The sequence below is a fragment of the Mastomys coucha genome, unplaced genomic scaffold, assembly GCF_008632895.1.
Source record: "Mastomys coucha isolate ucsf_1 unplaced genomic scaffold, UCSF_Mcou_1 pScaffold16, whole genome shotgun sequence".
NCBI classification, from domain to species: Eukaryota; Metazoa; Chordata; class Mammalia; order Rodentia; family Muridae; genus Mastomys; species Mastomys coucha.
Window position 1 is genome coordinate 80,073,168 of NW_022196898.1, and position 19,123 is coordinate 80,092,290.

Here is a 19,123-nt window from a genome sequence, read left to right on the forward strand (position 1 = left end):
AAAGCAAAACAAAACCAAAACAAAAAAAAAAAAAACCCCAAACCAAAAATCAAGCAAATGAACACAACAAAACAAAACAAAAAAAAACAAACAAATGAAAAACCAACCAATCAGGAGACATACCACAGCAAAAAGAAAACATACTGATTGATAAATTGCTCATAATTCACAAGGAATGCTTAATATTCACTTATTTTTTTAGAATATATTAAATATTACATTAAATGAGTTTCACATGTTTCCTTACATGACCCAGATTTTAAGGGTATTTTGTGGTTGTTTTAATTTTCCACTATATTTCTTTATAGTTTAAGCACAAGAAATATTTAAAAAGTATGGAGGACTGGAGAGAGGTTAAGAGTTCATAAGGCTCCCACAAAGTGGGTTCCCAGCTCTCGTCAGACAGCTCACAGCCTCCTTTAACTCCAGTTCCAGGGGATTTGACACTCTCTGGTCTCCATGGTCACCTGAAGCTGAGTACACACACTTAGACATAGACAGACAAAATTATTTTTAAATGATACATCTTTTTAAAAGCATAAAAATGAAAGAAACGGGCTGGTGAGATGGCTCAGTGGGGAAGAGCACTGACTGCTCTTCGGAAGGTCATGAGTTCAAATCCCAGCAACCACATGGTGGCTCACAACCACCCATAATGAGATCTGACGCCTTCTTCTGGTGCGTCTGAAGACAGCTACAGTGTACTTACATATAATAAATAAATAAATCTAAAAAAAAAAAAAAAAATGAAAGAAACAGCATGCCTGAGCCTACATTTGATTGCTATGACAAAATATCCATGATAGTCAATTTAAGAGTATTGCACCTTGCTACATAAAGTCAAAGTCTTCCTTGTCCAGATGGCTCCTCTGAGCTCAGCACACGATGGAGGAATCCATTTTTTTAAAGGGGCTTCCTCCTCTCTGTCTCATTTGGGGCGCCCAATCTTCTACCAAAGAATATCACATAGTCCTTAGCAAACCTACAAGTTCACCTTCCTTTCCTGATAAGAACCGTCTAGCAACTACCTGGGATTCCTGGAATGCCTCTCTATACAAATGTGGCATTGGAGTATTTTAAAATCCAGCAAATCTTGTGCACCCCAATAAAGTGTATGTGCACTAGTTGTTTCACTGAAGATCCTCTAAGAGAGCTGTTTCATTGAATATCATCTAAAAGATCTGTTACTCTAAAATCCCCAGAGAAGGCCTTATCCGAGGAAGGGAGGCAAGATTTATTTCGGCTCAGTTTCAAGGAGTTCAATTCCCATCCAAATGGTTCTGGTGTTTTGTGATGAGATATACATCTGGGCAGATGGGCATAACATAGCAAAATTGAACAACCTCTTGGTAGTCACAAAGGATGCATATATACATATATATATATATATATATATATATATATATATATATATATATATATATATATATGAATATACATGTGTGTGTGTGTGTGTGTGCACATGCATGCTCGTATGTGTGGGGAGGGAAGGTGCCAGGGACAAGATATACTTTTCAAAGGCATGTCCCCTATAAAATTCTTTCAACTAGACCCATTAGTTTCCACCATATCCAAGATTCACTTAGCATAAACTCACCAACACATTAGTTAAAGCTCTCAGATAATCACTCTTTCAAAGCCTAGCCTCTGAGTGATGTTGCATTAAGGACCAAGCCTTTAAGATCTGAATGTTTATGGGATAATCCAGACCCAAACCATGACATTCCACACTTGGCTCCCAAAGGGTTATGTTCATCTTATAACAACACATTCAGTTCGTCTCCAAGACTTTAAAATTCATGACATTTCCATCATGGTTAAAGGTACCAAGTTTCTTCACTGACTTAAGACAACTTGTTACGGGAAATATTACAGAGGTACAGGCCCATTCCCTTGCTTGTGCTGGCAACTCTCTGCCTCAGCGGCCTGGCCTGCATGCACTGGATGGCAATGGCCGACCTGTTACTATCTCGTGGAGACTCTGACTCAGAACTCCACAATCTCTTCACCCAGCTTGCTAGGTTCCCACTGGCGGGTCGTTACCATGCCAGCCCCATGCTTCAAAGTCCCCGCGGCCTTTGTGGTGCACATCAGGCAAACCCACGCATTGCTGCAGTTCCTTTCTCTGTCACCTAGTCAAATCACAGCGAGAAGAAAAACACCAGACACTTAGCTCAGAAACAATGGTAACTCAATCTCTGGGCGCAATAACTAAAACTCAATCTTGTAAGCTTTAATAAGCCAAATCTGATTCCTCCGGTGGGGAGTTTTGATGGATCCGCCATGACACCGAAACTCTAGTTGCTACATCTTGCCCTTCCACTATCCCCATTCCAAAAGCCTCTAACCCTAGCCTCCTTCTCTTCCTCCACCCAACTCAGAAGTCCCACCTACTCACCCAGTGATTGGTTCCTTTATTCATTAGGGGATTGGTTTATAAGGAGTCACCTGACCCACTTCTTATCCACAGCCCCTCCCCAGAGAGTGGAATTAACGTGTGAGCCACAGACAATATCAAATAATACCTGTACATAGCAGGTAATATTATTACCTGCTTTGGACTCAGTGACTAATTTTCTCTAGCCTAGTTCTGAATCACCGGCAAAATTCCCAATGTGATTCAAAAGAGAATCTGTCTATAAATCTATCCTAAAAGCAAATTGTCCCAATTTTAAATTCACAGAACCCCCAAGTGGATCGTGACCCATTGGCCTAGGTGGTTCTGTACAGCAGGTTCTATTGTCAAACCTTTCAAAAGAGAAATGCTTTTATATCTTCCAGCCTGCAACAACGCCTGAGCAGCTCCAGGATGGGCCTCAAGGCATCTTCCAGTACAAAGTTCTCAGTATCTTTTAAGGACTGGGAACTCTTCATAACACCCTCCATGACCTCAGATGTCTTTTCTGGTAAACCTGAGAAATTACTCGTCTTCTTACTTTTAGCAGTTGGATTTTGTTAATGGTTTCTGCTAGAAGTGTAGCCAGTTTTATTTAGACCACTTCCATCATGTACCGGCCTTTAAACTCAGCTTTACACAAAATCTTAGGGCGTGGATAGGATGTTAATACATTCTTTGTCTCATAAGACAGGCATGACCTCTAGTTCAGACGGAGTCCCTGTTCCTGTCTGAACCTGGTTAGCCGTCTTTACTGTCTGCATTCTGATCAGCATTCATGGTGACCAGTGACTAATTTTCAGGGTCCCAGCAGAACCCCCTTTCTTCTTACCTTCCCCCTATCAGTTTATGCTCTCTCAAACTGACATAAACTACATCTTTTAAACTCTTGAACAAACTAGTTCCGAAGGGTTCTAAAGCACATGGTCAGGCATATTCATAGCAGTGACCCTAGCTCTGGGTACCAAGCTTCTGTTTTCTGTTGCTGTGACAAAGTATCTGAAAATACAGACTTAAAGCAAAATTGAAAAAAAATCAAAAGCCCACAAAAAAAACAAGCAAGACATATTTTCTGGGTAAGTGATAAACACACTTCTCTTTATTGTTATTAAGGTTTTGCCAATGTCTTTCAGTTACAGAGCACTTATTTAATTCCACTATTGGCCATGGTTTGGGCCCTGCAAACCCCCTTCCCCTTCACCTCAAAGGGAGCCCCTTTGTATGTGGCAACACACTCATCATTGGTGTGCAGGTCAGGCTGGATCTGCTCCCAGATCTTCTTCTTAGGGTTCAGCTCCTTGTCAGGCTCTCCTGTTCAGAGAAAAACCAGAAAGTCACATAACTAACACCCAGACTCACTCACATGATCTGGAGACAGGCTTCTTGTGAGTTCTGATAGCGCTTGATCTTTAATCAGCATCCTTACATTTAACCGTATTCTCACACCAGCAGCGGATACTCTTGATTAGCAATTGTTACTATCATTTCCTTAGGAACACTACATATTTTTGCAGACAGTACAGCTTAATAATTTGTTTCAAGTTGTCCTCATTCTTACTACTGCTGTGTGGGGACTGAACGCAAGGCTTTACAACTGCTAAGCAAGCACTCCAGCACTTAAGCTCCATCTCCAGCCCCAAATTACTCAAGAAAGTTATAAGATATTCATTTCATTATGTAAAGAAAATCTGGGAAGATGGGATCCCATTCAGATAGGTTGAAGTTTTACACCTGACAGGGTATATGGCATGCATGACACACACCCTGCATGACAGAAAAGCAGTAAGAATGCAAGAGCAACATTTCCCAAACACTAGCAACATATGCTGTTGCCTGAAATATACACAACAATCTTGATTCTAATATTATCCAGAGAAACTGAAGGAGAGACGATAAAACTCCCAGGCATACCAGCAGCAGGCAGAGGAGGGTATGCCATCAGAGCCCATTTCTACGGGACAGCTAGCACCTGATCTCCTGACATGCCACGCTGTGACTTATGAAGAAAACAAATGGCCCTCAAACAAGTGGTTATCACTCCTAATCCCTCTATTTGTGATAACTGATAATGTGTACTTTATAATCAACAGAAGGCAAATAGGAGTGAAGTATCTCTGGTCTCAGTTTAAAGATAAGTAACAGACCAAATAATTTTTCTATCTACTGACAGGGAACCAGAACTATCCTATTACTGCAAATAATTTATTCGCTATACATAGCACACACACACATACACACAAAAATGGAGGAATTTTTTTGGCTCTGGTGCCTTAGTGACTAAAAATCTAAGAAGAAAAAGCAAAACTATGCTTATGTATATAATACATAGCAGAATAGCTCAATAAATGATATACAGTTAGTAGAAGATGCTATGAAATTATAACTGAAAAACTGACTGGAGTCAAAGAAAGGGATCTTTCTCGTTTCTGACCATTTGACAGCAAAGAGACTAATAGGAGAGCCACCAACAAAATACAATCCTGCTTCCCTTCAGATCTGCAAAGCTAGAACGTTTTTGTTTCTATGCCATTCTAAAATGTTAATCTTGTAAAAGAAGTAGGTATCTCAAAATCCTGGAAACTACAGCAAAGAAATTATTTAGGAAGACATATGCACTGAATTTCACACCCCTCCACCAAGACACTGTCAAACTGATAATGTGTTCAGAAAGCGGAGAGACCCATATTCACACCAGCTTTAAGGTGAAGCAACAAAAGCTGATGTAGAAGCTACAGCAGGCCATCTGGGAAGTCCAGCTAAGATGTTGTGCTGTAGGTGGTTATATCAACGGACACATCTTCAGTGTAGATCCAATATTACATTAGAAGACCTTACTTACAGAGCGCATAGTTAAAGTCAACATCAACTTCAGGGCTTCAAAGGACAGGCTGACTATTGATATGGGCTGATGTAGCTAATGATTTTAAGTTAAAGAGCTGTTCATCCACCATTCCAAAACTGGAGAGAACTATGATAGAACTACAGTGAATCTTTTCCACCTGTACTCTATAAATGGAATGCCAAGACAGCAAATCTGTTTACAGTAAAGGCGTACAGAATTCATTAGGCTCCCTGTTGAGACTACAGCTCAGTAAAACAATTTTTTTCAAACTATCATTTCTGGGCACCAAAAGGGCTGCAGTGAAGATCTATGGTTCCTTTATACCTAACCTAGCTCCCATTCTGCAGCCCATAGGTCAGGAAGTTACTTTTGAGTTTCAAGTTTTATCATTTAAGAAATACATGCTATAGGGTCATAGCTGTACCAAGCAGGGATTGCCCTGATGGGTGTGGGCAAAGCTGAAAATCATCTGAATTCACTATTCTAGATGCCACTAAGAACACTTGTGCACTGAAGCAAGCAATGCAAACAGGCTTAGAGAAAGGCACTTTCAACCCTATAGATGACTCTGAGGTCAGAAAGCATCACTAGAGAAGACTGCCTCTGTGGGAGAAGGGATGAGGAACTACAGGTGGGGCCTGAGGCCGAGCCCAAGCCACGCCAGTTTCATGAAGAACTGCTGGGCGAAGGTGCTGCTTCTGTTCACACCCCGTGAGATATGCAGAATGAGAAATGACTAGCATGTGGTGAACTCCACCACATCTTTTTTTTTTTTTTTAAAAAAAAAGACTGTCACAGCCAGTTCAAGCTTGGCCAACAACTATCCTCCCCAGGCAGAAGCCTTCACCAGCAAGGCATCGTGCACCAGCGTAATGCCGTCATGATAAAGGCTTAGCAATTGGTAGGAGGGTTTATAGCAGTATGGCTTTGGAGGTCAGGTGCGCTGCATTCCTTCTTACTCATAATGCTATAATGTAAACAAAGCTTTCTTTGTATGACATAACTTTACTGTCTTACTATGCAGCCCTGAGTGGTATGAAACTATGTAGAAAGAGATGAGTTGTCTCTGCCTCCCAAGTGCTGGGATTAAAGTCCTAGGCAACAACACCTGGCCCCCAAACATAGCTTTTATGCACGAAGACTAAAAAGGTTCGTGTGACTTACTTCATGGAAATAGATTATTCGCTCTATGGGTATGTATGCTCTAGAACCAAATCTGAGTATCTTGGTACACCTGTCCTTTGAGAATAAACCTTTTACATACGAACACTGGACCTTAACTGTTAAAGTCTTGATTTGGGTGTTAATTTTTAGCTTTACCAAAAATGTCTCTCAATAATGTAGTATTCAACGGGGTATTAGACCAGCTGGAAATGAGAAGAAAAATCAATTTTGAGCCATATTACTGGCTCATCAGGTAAAACACCTGGCAACCTAAGGTTGAACCTCAGGACCCATAGGCAGAAAGAAAGTGACTACTAATAGTTCTATCATGTCCACATTCACACCCCTGGTATACACATGCACAAGTACTTTTGCAAACATGCATACATACAAGCATGCACACACTAAAATGTAAACATAGTCAAATGTCTTTTAAAAATAAACTGTCTTACAGAAGTCTATTTTCATTTTCTGGACAGTATTTTCCTAACTTTCTTTTCCTTATTTGTCATAGCTACCAAAAAAAAAAAAAAAAAAAAAAAAAAAAAAAAAAAAAAGATGATGTTGACAATTCAAGTTCTTCAAACTAAAAAACTGCAAATCCTCTGAGCTTGCTAAACATATGTCAAGGATCAGCACAAAGACCAGCACATGCTCATGCCGACTGTAGAAGGGCTAACTAACTCTTGACATTAGGTTAGGCTACACTACAAAAGAAAATGTTGTGGAAAAGGCCTAGATTAGTTCATGGAGCGCTGGAGATGGCACAGCATTTAAGAGTACTTGCTGCTCTGAGAGAGAATCCAAGTTCAATTTCCATTACTCATGGCCGGTGGCTTACAACTGCCTATAACTCTAGTTCCGGGGGCTGCAATGTCCCCTTCTGGCCTCTATGGCCAATAGCATGCACATGGTGCACACATAGGCATACAGTCACATACACACATGTAAAATAAATAAATCTTTTTTTAAAAGATAGGGACATACATTCTTTTGTGGGAAATGGAAGCAAAGAAGTCTACTAGGTGCCTGGGGACATAACTGGTGAAATGACCAAGACTTTGTGAAGGAAAGGAAAATGGTCTAAAGAACAAGGTCTTAGGTTCTAAGTGAGAACTCACAACAGTCAGCCACCAAAGAGGATGCAAAGGTGCCACCAGCAGAGAAAGACCAGTAGAGTATGGCGCCAGGAGCCTGCAAACCAGCCGTGGTATTCCACTGAGTAATGGGGACCCCCTTAACTATAGCAGAGAATTAGTGGAGAAGGAAACGTGAATCAAATGGATTTTAGAAAAGAAACTGAACATAGTTAAGTTTGACTTTAAAAAAAAAAAAAAGAATTCAAATGCTAAATTTAAACTTTCTGATTATTAATTTTTATTATTGCTAAGGTTCATTATAAATGGATTTAAGCACGACCTTAAAGTTTAAAAGTCTAATTGTAAATTTCCATTTATTATTAGACCATGAAAAGTCAAACCAATCTAAAAACCTATCATGACCCTTGTCTCCTGGTACATAATTACCTTAAAATTATTTCTACTTTTGAGCTTTACGGACCATTCAGTATATTTAAATACTAAAATTTATAGCTGCCCTCAATTATATTTTTAAAAATGTTAGGTGGACTGTTTTAGTTCTTACTATACACATATTATACAGCATCTTCTAAATTCTACGGGAGTTTCTGGCTTTGCAATAGGAAAAATTAGTTAAGTAGGAAACTTTTTAAAAGGCAAAATAACAATTCAAAGATCTGAGTCCTCAGTGTGATGTCTACGGCATGTCTTCACATACTGAATATGTCAAGTGCAGGTTGGAGTTCCAAGGGATACCTTCTGCTTTACAATGTAAAAAAAAAAAAAAAAAACAACACAAAGATACAAACCATGGATAGCCATGGCATCTATGATGGTCTGTACATGCGTAGCCCAAGGAGCGGCACTATTGAGAATTATGGCCTTGTTGAAGTAAGTGTGTCACTGTGGGCGTGGACTTTAATACCCTAGTCCTAGCTGCCTAGAAGACAGTATTCTGCTAGCAGCCTCCAGATGAAGATGTAGAACTCTCAGCTCCTCCTGCACCATGCCTACCTGGAAGCTGCCATGCTTCCGCCTTGATATTAGACTGAATCTTTGAACCTATAAGCCAGCCCCAATGAAATGTTGTCCTTATAAGAGTTGCCTTGGTCATGGTGTCTGTTCACAGTGGAAAGACCCTAACTAGGACAGCATGTTAAGGAAAACCCCAAACAAGACAAACACTCCAACACTAGCTGACTGCGTGTGCTTTAACTGCTGTTCCTTCTGAGATTTACTGCTTCAGAGGCAGTGCTTGGTTTGGAAGCATATATGAGGTGAGTACTCAGACCAGATCTGATCAGTTATTTGTGTTCAGTGTGGTTAGGCATATTCCAAGTGATAAAACTACTTAAGTAATCTTATATATTAAAGTTTAGGTTTCTCTTTATAAATATTAACTTTTCCAGGACATTAAGTGCCTCATGAACAAGAAGAGAATTAGGAAGAAATAACAGACAGAGGATCAGGAAGCATGTACATGAAGACAGCCAAATCAACACAGAGATTTCAAGAACATGGAGAAAGCAAGACACCCGCTGGGTCAGTGAGAAACGCAAGGCATATTGCCTTTCTCACCCAGTAACAGACGGATGATACAAATGAATTCAAAATCTAGACTTATTCACCTGTTAACTCTGAGATAAGAAAATGAAAGGTTATCATGTTAATAAAGGAGCTGTAAGAATTCATAAGCTAGCCACTGGGCCCAGTTTTCAATTGTGTGAAAAGGATGGTTAAAGTAGATTTCTTCTGCTTTTAAATGTCTGACTTTATGATACCAAGAAATAAAATAAAAATATAGAACCTGCAAAACAAAAACAAAAACAAAAATTCACAAATAACCCCCACCCCCAATTTCAGTCTGCCTTTCAAGCCCTGGGATTACATTTTACACCACACTCCATTCAGTTAAATTCTTAGGTGTCCAAATAATAAATAAGGCTAATGCTAACACAAAAAGGTCAGTTGGGATTATTTATCTTTTTCTCAACAGATTGTAAATGTTAAAAGAAAGAAATTGTTTTGTTTTATTCAAATTTATTGAATTCCTAAATGATTTAATGTTAGATAAATATATAGTGTGACAGCTTACTCCAAAGTGGGAGGTTTTAGGAAATGTTTCAATATTGTGGGATTTAAGGGTTGACAATTATGCTCTTAAAATTTAAGCCAATGAAGAAATTTCCTTAATCATTCAGAATGGGATTATCTCAAAAAAAAAAAAAACCCATAAAACATAAGTTATAATTGTTTCTCATCTACTGAGTTTGACACATATCCATGCACAGGAGTGAAGGACGGAAGCCCTGAGTTCCAGTGAGTATGTGCTACTGATATGGGCGTAACAGGACCCCAATGATGTTGATCCATGGAGTGCCAAAGCCTTCCCCAGAAGCTCCGAGGAAAGACAAAACCTTCTGGGCTGAAGGTGGCAGTGTCCCCAAGTACTGATATTGACAGTGTGTGCAGAAAGTGCCCCCTGGAGCTTTCTCCTGTAGGATGACTGTGGCCACAGCTGCTCCTCTACAGGTGGCTCCTACTGAGACGAGATTAGCTGACCTGTCTCCTGTTTTTATAAACATTTTCTACATCTGACAGGCAGTCTTTATTCTGCTTCAAAGACCTATTTTTAAAGCTAGACATGGTGACTCAAGCTTGAAATTCCAACACTTGGGAGGAGAAAGCAAGGGGATGGCCTGGCTTAATGAGATATTATCTCCAAATGTTATAAAATAAGAAGAAACCCTCCTTATTTCTCCTATATTATGATACTTCAGCCATCTCAGGATTATTTATACTCAAAAGATAAAACTGTATAAATGAAACATTACTTCTTATTTGATCCACATCCATGTCATAGTGTTGCACCTACAGGTGCAAATATGAGCATTCTGCACGAGACAGAACCTTTGCAGTACTTCATGTAACATGTGGCACTATGCTCACTGTGGGATGCACACACAGGACTGGTTTTAACCTCTAAGCTTTATAAACATCACTTTAAAAGCTGATTCCAAACCATATAAATAATTATTAGTACTCACCAGGGAAAGCATCAAAAGTAACTCTGTCTCCAGGGACGGACCCATGGGGAGGGGCCAGAATCTCCACTTTCTCTGGTGAACTGGCACACATCACCATTGCTTGAGACAGTACTCCCCGCATCTTTGCAGGCTTCAGATTACAAAGTAAAATCACCATCCGATTTTGCATCTGTGTAGAACAGAAGTGATGACTAAAGATATGCAGAGATTTAGAACAATCATGTCTAGAATATTCTAGGCACACTTGTTCTCTACTTATCAAATGAGACTGCCTTTGTGGCTATACCAGTCTCTGTGTATCTAAAATGTTTTTTGTTATGAAATCTTGTATAAAAACTAAAAAGACTAATATTTTAGATAAACATAAAATCTTTCAGATTGGCAAGGCATGAGCACAACAGTAGAAACCTTTTTATCAAATGTATATGGGTATTTTGGGTTTTTAAAAATTTATACGGGCATTTGCCTACAATCACATCTGTATAACACCATGAGCCTGGTGTCTGCGGAGGCCAAACTGGAGTTATAGATATCATATCTACGTGTCTCTATAAGGGCACTGGGAACTGGACTGGAGTCCTCTGGGAGAGCAGCCAGTGTGTTTATAAAAAAAATAAATAACTGAGTGAACCAGCTTGATATAAAATTTGAACTACAAGCAACTGGAAATGTATAAAGTTAACCCTTTGTTTCATTAAAAAACTAGCCAAAACACACTGAATGTAGGAGTTGTCACATACTACAATTACAATAAGTATGTATATTATTTAGGTTAGTGTTAGTGGTAAAATAAGTGAAACCATTTACATGAACTTTTTTGCCTTAGTAAATCTGGCCATTTCTAACACTACACAAGATTTCTCTCTTTCTTTCTGCAGTTCTGGAGACTGACTTTGGACAGACTTTGCTGGTGTTCTCCCTCTCAGTGAGATCCCCAGTCCATTCTTTCTTACAAAGAAACTAGCAGTTTAATTCAAGCATTGTACATATCACTATTAACATTTGGGGGTACTCCTATAATTCGTTAAAGAGTTAAAAAAGAAATTCCTTATCCTCTAGAGTTGAAATGTCTTAACTTTCTCCCAACTAACAAATAAATTATGCCAATCTTCTCAGGCTTAATCAAAATAACACAAGATTACAGCTTCAGGGAGAAATAAAAGATGTATTCCGGATAAAAGATGGCTCTCTAAACAAATTAGGTGCAAATCTATTTCTAGGTTCTACAATTAAAACATGGCTTGAATACCCTTCATAAATAGCACCTCCCCTTCAAGAACTTGAAAATATCACATTATAACAATTTATAAAAACCAAATCTATGTAAGAGTAGTATGTGAAATAAAGAAATGCAGTCTTTTTAGGATCTAATGGTAGCTGCTCATTTTCTTTACGAAAACATAACAAACAAATGGCACTGTTATGGGTCAAGTGTTCCTGCCTTACAGAATGCTTTGTAGTCCTGCCTTGAATTCACCATTTAGACAGATGTTTATATAAACAGCCTTGCTCAATGGCTATGGAAATCTGTAAGTTCTGAAAGCAGAAGAAACCCTATGTGCAGCTTTTCCATATGATTCTTTTTTCTAGGACTCTTGAAGAATCTAACTTTTGAGGATACAGAAATGGTTCGGATGTCAAAGTCGACAGTCTAAGCCTGGCTGTTGTGCTGAGTGCCTTTAATCCCAGTAATTGAGAGGCAGTGGCAAGATGTCTCTTGAGTTCGAGGCCAGCCTGGTTTACAAAGTGAGTTGCTGGACATGCACAGGTACACAGAGAAACCCTGGTAGGAAAACACCAAAAAACCAAAAAATACGAAGACCAACTCCATAAAGACTTATAACGGAAAGCTCGGTGTAGCAGTGCACACTTTTTTACTGTCAGCACTCAGGAGGCTGAGGCAGGAAGATCTTTCCGAGGGTAAGATCAGCCAAAATTATATAAAGAAACCCCGTCTTAAAAATAGAAAGAAAAAAAAAAAGGAGATGTGGGGGGTGCACATATATGTGTCAAATTAATCACTTTTAAAGAATAGAAAAATCTTCATTGATCTATCATGCACCCACCCTTCAAGAAAGCCGTAAGAATAATCCTACCAAAGCATAAGGCTTATAACTTCTTTGATCAAAAACACCAACAATGGACGTCACCTTGCTCATATCTCTAAAACCCCATCATCTAGCACGTCCATCTTTTCTCCCACAACTCCCAACTCCTCACTCTTGTCTCACAGGCACTGTGCTGCCCCAGAGGCCTAACAGAGGACATGTGACTTGATTACTTCACTTCCTAACATCTTACTCAAATGTCACTTTCTCCAAGAAGTACTTTTATCTGACTGCTTTGTATAAAGTATCATTTCAACCTAATTCAGCATACAGTATTTTCTAATTTCTTCCTGGCATTTATCTCTATTTAATGTTATCAATTCACTTATATGTTGATATTTTGATATCTTCATAAAAAAGCAAATTTCACTTTAAAAAGCAGATTTCTTATGAATAGTTTTTTCTCCTTTTCCCCCCTTCCAAAGAAACCTATCTTTCTCTCTACTGACCTACTTTAATTTGCGTCCCCATCTTTTGCATGGAACAGTGCTTGGTTCACACTAGGTACCCAATATATACTTGTATCTAAAAGTCACTATGGATGACATTTAGAAAGAGCAAACTGAACACTGCCCTGATCCTTACCGCTGCTATTACGGATTAAACAGTGAACCTTTAATTTTTCAAGAACGTTGTATTCAAAAGTCAAGGAAGAGAACTAAGAACCAAGTTGCTGAGCTGAGGGCTTTAAAGCTGCAGAGCAGCGGGCAGAACCGCCACAGTTAGGAAGCACCACCCTGAGGGTGCTATCAGGGTACGAGTCTGATCTTAAAACGGTTGTCATGCCAGGGCACTTCACAGAACGGACTGCACGTCCTCTACGTATTCTAAATGCCAAGCTCTGTTCTTGCAGAATAATAATTAACATCCACATATAGAATAGAAATTGCAGCTATGTTTTCTCAAAAGCACATGCTGAGTGCCAAATTACAAGAGCAGAGGAAATGTTGGAATTTTAGAATATGACTTCCCCCTCACAATTAAATTTCTTTCATGGAACAGTCAAAACTCAGTCGTTTCTGGCTCAGATAATTAGGCACTAAAATTTTAAACAATGAGTATGTGAAGCTGAAGGTGAAGATTAGATCCCTGAACCGCCTTGTGTTCAGGTAGTGCTAAAATTAATAGTACATAACCACCCAGATCAGAGATAAAACCTCACATTACCAGCAGCATAAAAGAAACAATGCTGTAAGCAGAAATGGTGTCTTTCTTGTTTTACTAGGACATAACACAAGAAACTATTCATGATGAGCTTAACCGTCTAACGCTCCAAGCAGTGCAATGATAGATCCCAGCCACAGCTGATACCTCTCCAGCTCATGAAGCTGAAGCTGTAGACTGAGGATCTGCTACACAGAACAAACACACACTAAGAACTGTTGACAGTGCTGCTCTGAGAAAACACTGGAGAGTGCAAAACAACCACAATTTCTAAATAATTAAAATTAAAATATTTTCATGGGAAATTTCACATAACTAAACACTATGAAAGCTATGCTAAAGATTCTAGCATCACCCTTCTATGTGCATGCAGAAGTAAACAAGAGACTATCTTTTAAAAGGTAGAAGACAAGGAGTCTCCAAGATTGTCCTGTGACCTACACATTCACTCTAAGGAACATACAACATAGCACTCACATATATTAACACACGAATACAAACAGATAAAAATTTCTGTCCTACTGGATTCATTTTATATTACAGGCCTTTAAACTCTGTGGTAGTTATATATACCATTTTTTGAAATTCACCTTAAATCTTTATTTTTTATTTATTTTATGTTTTTTATGAGTCTAACCCGGTTCCTCTCCAAGAGCAGTAAGTGTTCCTCCTACCCCTGAGCCATCCATCACTCTTACTCCCAACTAACTAGTCATTCTGAAATTCAAGCAACATTTAAAGCAGTACATGAGCAGACCCCTTTACGTGGCACATGCAAGCAGCAGCCTCCTGAGTGGTACAGCACCTGTTCTAGAGGAACATGATTCACCAGCCCGCTGACGACAGTTCGCGGGGCTGCTTCTCCCACATCTACTTCTTCCACATACAGTGAATCTGCATCCGGGTGTTTCTTGGCAGTAACGATGCGACCAATTCGAAGGTCCAGGCGCGATGCGTCGATAGGCTTGGAGTCAGCACTTGCAGCTGCGGACTGCTTCTCCTTCTTCTCTCCTGGGGATTAAGAATATGCAAGCATTACACATAAAACAAGCAAACCAAAAAACAACACTAGAAGCCTCTGCTATCAGTGCTAATGAGTTCAGGAATAAAAATAGCTAATATTCAAGTCCTAACCATTTCACAGCTTTAGCTTTTTCTCTAAAAAAATTGTATCTCAAAAGAAAGTAGCACCGGGCGGTGGTGGCGCACGCCTTTAATCCCAGCACTTGGGAGGCAGAGGCAGGTGGATTTCTGAGTTCGAGGCCAGCCTGGTCTACAGAGTGAGTTCCAGGACAGAGCCAGGGCTATACAGAGAAACCCTGTCTCGGAAAAAAAAAAAAAAAAGTAGCATATTGTTTTGACCACTCTGTTTTCTTCTTATCATTACTGTTTATCTCTTATGATGTAAATTCCTAAGCTAACCTGGAGTAAAGGGCACTACCGGAAAGCAAATATGTCCTAACAGCAGATATACAAGGAAACACAGAAGCACAAGTACTCCTGTGCGGTGGCGGAGAGGGGCCTGTGAAAGGAGGCCAACCGTTACACAGGGCAGTTTACGAGAGGGACAGAGACACTTAAATATGGACAGTATTTAATCTCACGCTCTCCATTATAGACTAGCAAATATTTCTACAATAAAACAAACAGATACATATTAGAAAAATATCAAAATCATCTTGTCTTTGTGTTATAAATTACACATCACTATCCTATATTATGAACCATAAGAATATATTTATATGCATATTTTTATTTTAATGCCCAAAGCCATACCCTGCTGAACAATGTATATATAGCGTATAACCGCCCTCACAGTTTGCACCAGACAAGAAGTGTTCTGAACACAATCCAGTTAAGTTTGTGTTCTTGTCCTCTAAGAGTGACTAGGTAGACTACTTAAAGAGTCAGGTTAACAGTTAGAGAGAGAATAGAGAGCAGACAAACTCTGTAAGTTCCAAGCACAGGCGTATGTAGTATGTGGATGCTGACCGGCTTCCCTGGCTCTGCACTGCTGACAAAGCCTGATGATATTTATTTACAAAGGACTGATAAGGACTGGGTGCTGCAATGACTTACATCTGTTCATAAAGCAGGCAGACATTGTGCATTTTCCAAAAAAATTATAAACAACTTTAAGTATAAATAGGAGGCATATTTAAAAAGGAATTATAAAAACAGGCTTATGGGCTGGTAAGATGGCTCAGTGGGTAAGAGCACTGACTGCTCTTCCAAAGGTCCCGAGTTCAAATCCCAGCAACCACATGGTGGCTCACAAACCACCCATAATGAGATCTGACACCCTCTTTTGGTGTGTCTGAAGACAGCTACAGTGCACTTACATATAATAAAAAATAAATCTTAAAAAAAAAAAAAAAACAGGTTTAAAAGAGAAATCTCTTGAATGAAGCCAGATGCTTACTTGAAAAACTACTTCAATAGCAGGTAACAGTGAAACAAAGACCCTTAAGAACTTGAACAAATCTGGCTTGTCACAGAGCGGCAGCACACCTGAAGCCTAGACATGGCTGGTGACAAGAATTTCAGAATTCATTGGTTACCTAGCTATGAAGACTGAAGGAAAGGGACAAACAGGGCCGACTACTGTGTTTCCACGGCTGCCTAGGCAGACCGAGACCTTCTGCCATGCTGTTTTTGACCAGTTCCTTACCATCGCACGCCTCACTTCAGATGTTGTTCTTTGACAGGATGTCACTGTCCTACTTCCTACATAACTACAAGCCACAGCTAAGCTGTGCCTTCTCTGGAATGGGCACAGATACACGGCCAGGCTTGCTCACACGTCTCATCTTTTGCTTTTATTTATGCTGATTGCTGATCTCTCGGCATAACATAACTCACTTCGCCTTCTCAATGGCGTCTACATCCACACATCACTCAGGAATCGAGTGTTCTCAACTTTATCCCAGCTTTTAAATGTTTGGACTTTCTTTCTGATACCATTATTCACCATAAAAATATTAACATTACCAGCTAAAACAGTCAAAAGTCAAACAAGGTCAATGACAAAAAGTACCTTTCTTTTCAGTCTTCTCTTTTACCTTCTTTTCTTCTCCTCCTCCTCCTCTGATCTGTTCTTTTGTACCAGAAGAGGCGGTGGTTGTTACTGATGGAGACTGTATCACACTTTCAGAAACAGTGCAATTAGTCTGTAGTGAAGTTCTCGATGGAACAGACACTTGCTTCACTGAATCACAGAAAATGAACAGTGTCACCCATATTAAACTAACAAGTGGAACAACATGTTTGTACATGACAAATGTGAACACTTCTTAAGAGAAAAATTTTATAGTTCTATCAAGTACCCATTATCTGACTCTATAAATATCTATCAAAAAATTAAGTCTTTTTAAACAATTTCTAAGGTCACAAGATTTGATTCCCATTTATTCATTAGAAACTACAGTAAGAAGACTACAGAAAACAATAGTACCTCACATTGATCTTGGACATACTATGTCTTCAATACTTTTTCAAACTCCTGTTGTTTACAGATAGGACTAGAGAGATGGCTCAGCAGCTAACAGCACCAGCTTATCTTTCAGAGGACTGAATTTTGATCTTGTACCCATGCTAGGCAGCTCACTACTACCCATAACTCTAGCTCTGTACCCATGCTAGGCAGCTCACTACTACCCGTAACTCTAGCTCTGCTCTCTGCAACTGTAGTGTCTCCTTTCTTCCCCAAGAGGTTTGGGGGAGCATTTATAGAGGTAAACAACTTCATTGATTCTTTAATGTATCAAAAACAATTTGCATCTCACGGTGAGCATGTATGTCACAAGGGGTTGTAAAGTGGATTAGAGAGTAACTTTCTAGCATCAACAGAAATGAAAAGCAGTTTTAAATTGTTAAAACTTTATCTTTTTAATTCTGCACCTGCATTCCAATTCTACTAGTCTCAGAAAACACTCATCAGTCTCAAACTTTCCTCTGACAAAGAATATATAGCTGAGAGCTATATATAAGTATACATCATTTTCCCCTTATTTTATTTAGCTAAGGGAAGAATTCATACAATATTCAAAATAATGTTGACAGAATGTCAAAAGCCAGTAACTCAGAAGGGCTTCACGGGGCTGGTGAGATGGCTTAGTGGTTAAGTGTTGGCCATGCAAGCCTGAGGCTAGAGTTAAGATTCCCAGAACCTCCGTAAATGCCAAAAGCTGGGGCAGACTGCTTGTAATTCCTCTGCCTAGAGGTAGAGACAAGATCAGCGGGCAAGCTGCTTAGTAAGACTAGCCACAGTGGAGAGCTCTCAGTTTGATGAGAGATCCCACCCCAGAGAATAAGGTGGAAAAGCAATCAAAGGTAACTTCAACATGGACCTTAGGCCTCCACACACATGTGAAACCATGTGCCACACATGCAAATATGCAGACATCCAGCCCTCCCAACTCCAGCACAAACAAGAGACTAGAGAGAAGTTTTTTATAGGTCAATAAAATCTTAACCTTATTTATGATTTGTAGTCCAACTGATAATTATTTGGGTGGCTTGGGTAACAAAAGTCTTTGATTTTTTTTTTAAACAAGTAAAAACTTTGTATCTCTAAGTTTCACTGTCTTGGATAAAATGAAGATAGTTGAAGACAATTTATTTCTTATACTTTTTGATAGGGTTTAACTGAAGCCCAGACTGGATTGGAAATTATCATATAGCCCAGGATTGCCTCAAATTTATAGGAACCACCCTGAGTTCGCCTCCGGGTCCTGGGTCATAGGTGTGAGCACACCTGTTGACAAGTCTTCCAAGTAGATACAAAGCATGTGACTCGACACATGTGCTCCTGAAAGATTTAGTGACTGTAAAGTAATCACTATGGCTATTTTTTCAGTAGGGACTCGAGAGCACAGCAGTGCTGCTCAAGTTCAAGAACGTAGCACAGAAAGAAAGAGCACAGGCTTTCAGCACCAGCTCTACCACTCTCCGTGCTCTCAGATGACATCAGCTGCCTGGTCTAACCATGCTCTCAGATGACATCAGCTGCCTGGTCTAACCATGCTCTCACATGACATCAGCTGCCTGGTCTAACCATGCTCTCACATGACATCAGCTGCCTGGTCTAACCATGCTCTCACATGACATCAGCTGCCTGGTCTAAGTTTCCATTTTTTTTCCTGTACAGTGGGCGGAATGCACAGCAGGAGTGACTTGAGGATGACGAGATAAACAGAAATACTTAAATAATAGGATAGTCATTGTAAAGTGAGCACCCTGCACCTCTCTACTCACCTCCATTATGAATTTCTGCCAGAATCAGCTCTTGCTTTAGTTCTTCTATTTCTTTTTTCAGTTTGGCA

General features: G+C 39.6%; 1 protein-coding gene across 1 annotated transcript; it reads right to left on the minus strand.

Moving 5' to 3' along the window:
* Window positions 1-3,463: 3,463 nt before the first annotated feature.
* Window positions 3,464-19,122, minus strand: Aimp1 (aminoacyl tRNA synthetase complex interacting multifunctional protein 1; the record flags this gene model as incomplete). The annotated part of the gene is made up of 5 exons (XM_031374656.1): window positions 3,464-3,706; window positions 10,528-10,696; window positions 14,605-14,810; window positions 16,837-17,007; window positions 19,056-19,122. Coding segments are annotated over 5 exons (780 nt in total), but the record flags the coding sequence as incomplete, so codon positions are not given.
* Window position 19,123: the final 1 nt, after the last annotated feature.